We start from the raw sequence: 4,472 nt of genomic DNA, 5'->3' as shown, positions 1-4,472 counted from the left end.
CAAGGGGCTATTGCACAAAGGTCTGGACAAGGAGGATCAGGAGGAAGACTGCAAGGGGCTATTGCATCAGGAAGAAGGCCTGGTGGCATAATGGCTTATGTGTTGGGCTGCTAACCACAAGGTCAGCTGTTTAAATTCACTAGCCGCTCTGTAGAAGAAAGATGAGGCTTTCTGTTCCCATAAATGTTTACAGCCTCAGAAACTCTCTGCAGGGTTGTTCTGAGTAGGAACCGCGTCAATGGGACGCAGCAACAGCAACAGTAACAGTACACAGGACTTGGGAGCAGTGCTAAGGAGGCAACAGGCACCAAGCACTCAGGAGAGAGGTTTGGAAGGCGAGGAAGTGGCCAGCCAGCTGGAGGGGGCAATAAGGTAAAGCATGGCTTTAAAGTCAAACTGGGAAACACTCATGAGTTTGACAACAAAGAAGAAGTCACGGAAGAAAAGATGAGGTGGTAATAATAGAAAAGTAAGCCTAAACAGTCGGACAGATGTCTTCCTATCGAATTCATATCCACAGTTACCTGGGCTTTCTGCAATGGTGCCATCCGGCAGCAGAGCACAGCAGTGCACTTCATACAGATTTGTAGGAAAATGGTTTTGTAATTGTTTGAACCAGAGTCTTGACTAGAATTCAATATGAGTGACAATGTGGAGCCATCAATGATTAATCCATATTCCTGGTGCTCCGTCCATGCTCTAAAAAGGGAAACCAAACAAATAAATAAATACTGTGTTTAAATCTGTGACACATTTCTATTTAGAATCCCAATTTCTTTTTTAAAACCACAACAGAAAGGGTCCCAGATAAGGGAAGTGGACAATCTGGTTCATTGATCTCCAAATTCTACAGAAGCAATAGCCTCAAGTAATGATACAATTGAGACGTTCCATTATATCTCTGAAACTCAAGCGGCCCATATAGATGAGTATGAGTTCTCAGTGGCATACAAATAAAGGCGGCTGCGCAGCCTGCCTTTAAGCAAGAAACTCAAAGATCATTTTGGAAATTATAGATCAGTCAATGAAATTCTGATGTGAAGACAAGTCATCAATCAGAAAACTTGTCAAACATCAGAAAGACACAATATGGCTTTGGGGTACATCCTAAGAACCTGGCCTGAGTGACAAAACTTATTAATAGGGCATGGCTTCTTAAATGTGATGGAGTGCCTGACAGACCTGATGCCGTCCATCCAACACTGGTCTATGTTCCGGTAAACATGACCAGTTCCTACTAAACGAGCTTACCCCAGGCAGCTTTACAAAATTGGCCCTGGTCGGGGTCCATCCCCATACCACTTAAATCAGTCTTTGCTGCAGGGTTTGGGTATAGGTAAGTTTTAAACATTTCCTTTTTTTTTTTCTTTTTTCTTTTTAAGTGTGGTCGAGTCGATTCTCACCCATAGCGACCCTGTATAGGGTTTCCGAGGAGAAGCTGGTGAGCTTGAACCGCCGACCTTGCAGTTCAAATGGCTTTGTAGTCTGGCACATTAACCCAGAATGCCACACCAGGATTCCTAGGTGATTCTAAAAGGAGCTTTGGTGGCACAGTGTTTAAGAGCTCTGCTGCTAAATACAAACTCAGCAGTTTGAACCTATTAGTCACTCCATGGAAGAAAGATGAGACAGTCTGCTTCCATAAAGATCACGGCCTTGGGAAGCCCTATGGGGCTAGAGTTCTACTCTGTCTTACAGGGTTGCTGCAAATTGGAATTAACTCAACAGCAGCAGGTTTCAGTGATTCTAATGCATAGTGGCTATGTGTTGCGCTGCTAACCACAAAGTCAGCAGTTCAAATCCACCTGCAGCTATGCTGAAAAAAAGATGAGGCTTTTTGCTCCCATAAAGATGTACAACCTCAGAAACCCTATACAGTGTTGCTATGCATTGGAACCGACTTAACAGCACACAACCACCAACCACTAATGCATAGTTAGGACTAGGAGACGTTGTTTTTAAGTGCTGTTGAGTCAGTTCCAACTCATAATGACCCTGGATAGTATTTCCAAGGAGCAGTTGATGGGTTTGAACCACAGATCTGCCAGTTAGCAATCCAGGGCTTATCCTATAGCACCATTGTTGTTGTTGTTGTTAAGTGCCATCGAGTCGGGTCCGACCCATAGCGACCCTGTACAGGGTTTCCGAGGGTGTAAATCTTTACGGGAGTAGAAAGCCTCATCTTTCTCCCGCGGAGCAGCTGGTAGTTTCGAACCGCTGACCGTAAGGTTCGCAGCCCGATTCGTAACCACTACGCTACCAGAGCTCCATAGATGCCAGAAAAGACAAATTTTGCAGGTGCCAAAGACTTTTAAAAAAATACACCGGAGGAAACTTTCAGCTCAGAAATTCCACCAATTATCTTTTTTTTTTTTTTTTGGTAATTAGGGAAAAGCCCAAAGCAACCATTCAATTTTTCCTCAAGGATTTATGTGTGTCACTTGAGAACCATTGCAGTGGCAGCACTAGACATAGCAGGGTCTCAGTTAGGGATCCACTAGCTGAATTCCATGCTTCTCAACCTTTAACATGCAAAGGAATCACCTGCTGGGACAGCAGATTCAGTCTATCAACAGCAAGCTGCCCTTTGGAAAAGGCTGTTGTTCCAAGGGTCTCCTTAGGACAAGCAAGGGCCTAATACACTGCATTGTTCCTGTGGTTCAGATTTCTCGAGTGTATACTATTGACACCATAATATTTTCTATTTATCAATACCTTACTCCAACATGTTGTGAACATCTACATTCATTAATCAAAGAGAGATCAATCTTGTGTTCTCTTTCTTTGCTCCCCTTCTCACAGAATGATTGGACTGTGGAGAAAAGTGGCTCAATAATTAATCCTGGTGTGGTGCTGTAAGATAAGCATTAGACTGCTGACCACAAGGTTGGCACTTCAAATCCACCAGGCTGCTCCATGGAAACCTTACACAGGGTCGCTATGAGTCGGAACTGACTGAACAGCACTGGACGGCTAACCAGGAAGTCAACAGTTTAAACTCATGAGCCGCTCCTGGGAAATGCTACATAGTGTTGATGTGAGTTGGAACCTACTAAATGGCACCTAACAACAACAACAACAATATACAGAGGACTGCAAAGAATGCCTCAATTTTCTTTGGCGCGTACACAATTTCCTGGTAGTGATCATACCCCATGGAACATGATGTCCTTGCTGTTGTTAAGTGCCGTTGAGTCTGTTCTGACCCATAGCAACCCTGTATAGGGTTTCCGAGGAGCAGCTGATGAGCTTGAACCACCAACCTTGCAGTTCAAACGATCTGCAGTGTGGCACGTTAACCCACAGTGCCACACCAGGACTCCATAATACTTGATGGTTAAAGGCCAGTGACTGAGACAGTAAGACATACAAGAGAGACAATGGTTAGTCAGGAAAAGCCTGGTGGAGGAGTAAGAGTAGAAACAAGACTCAAAAGTCAGGGCAAAACGGACAAGCAGAGACAATGTACACTGTGGTACAATGGGAAGTCAGGCTGAGAAGGTAGTTGAAGGCCTTTGATTCCCCCTCCCGACTCTATAAATGTGGGAGAAGCACTATGATAGTGGTGAGGAACTTTTGCTCTGCCAATATTTATAATGTCATCCATAGGCCACGCACAATTATGAACTTAAAAATTAGCCTGCTATATTTTGTTCCAATAATTAATTAACTCACCCCTAATGTGAATGGCTGGAACTGAGGTTGCCTTGGCAGGAGCCAGACCAAATGATTTCAGGAGGCCTCATACAGCTCTGGAAGTTGTCAAAAATGAAATGGAACGCACAAACACCGATATCTTAGGCATTAGTGAGCTGATACTGGCTATTTTGAATCTGATGACCACATGGTTTACTATGCCGGAAATGACAAATCGAAGAGGAATGGTGTTGCATTCAATGTCAAAAAGAACATATTCAGATCAGTCATGAGGTACAATGCTGTCTGTGATAAGATAATATCCATGCGCCTACAGGGAAGCCCAATTAATAACACTATTATTCAAATCTATGTACCAATCACTAAAGCCAGTGAGATGAAATTGAAGAATTCTACCAACTTCTTCAATCTGAAGTTGATCAAACATACAATCAAGATGGATTGATCATTACTGGTGATTGGAATGCAAAGGTTGGGAACAAACAGGAAGGAAAATATAGCCTTGGTGATAGAAATGACGCTGGAGAATGCATGACAGAATTCTGCAAAACCAGTGATTTGTTCATTTCAAATACCTTCTTTAGATAGCATAAGAGATGACTATACACATGGACCTCACCAGATGGAATACATAGAAATCAAACTGAACTCCATCTGGGGAAAGAGATGATGGAAAAGTTCCATATCAAAAGTCAAAACAAGGTCTGGGGCAAACTGTGGAAAAGACCATCAATTGCAATATTCAAATGCAAACTGAAGCTAAAGAAAATGAAAACAAGTCAATGAGAGCCAAAATATGACCTTGAATATATCCC

General features: G+C 43.0%; 1 protein-coding gene across 1 annotated transcript in view; it reads right to left on the bottom strand.

The window, feature by feature from the left end:
* The window catches only part of ATP11C (ATPase, class VI, type 11C), a 141,852-nt gene that overhangs the window by 41,418 nt on the left and 95,962 nt on the right, over positions 1–4,472 (bottom strand). Inside the window, exon 20 of the mRNA XM_006874981.1 lies at positions 525–699. Coding sequence (XP_006875043.1) covers positions 525–699 — 175 coding nt within the window. The remainder of the gene's footprint in view (positions 1–524; positions 700–4,472) is intronic.

The sequence above is a fragment of the Chrysochloris asiatica genome, unplaced genomic scaffold (genome assembly GCF_000296735.1).
Source record: "Chrysochloris asiatica unplaced genomic scaffold, ChrAsi1.0 scaffold00308, whole genome shotgun sequence".
NCBI lineage: Eukaryota > Metazoa > Chordata > Mammalia > Afrosoricida > Chrysochloridae > Chrysochloris > Chrysochloris asiatica.
The sequence above is the reverse complement of the archived record's forward strand: the minus strand, read 5'-3'. Positions and strand labels throughout refer to the sequence as shown.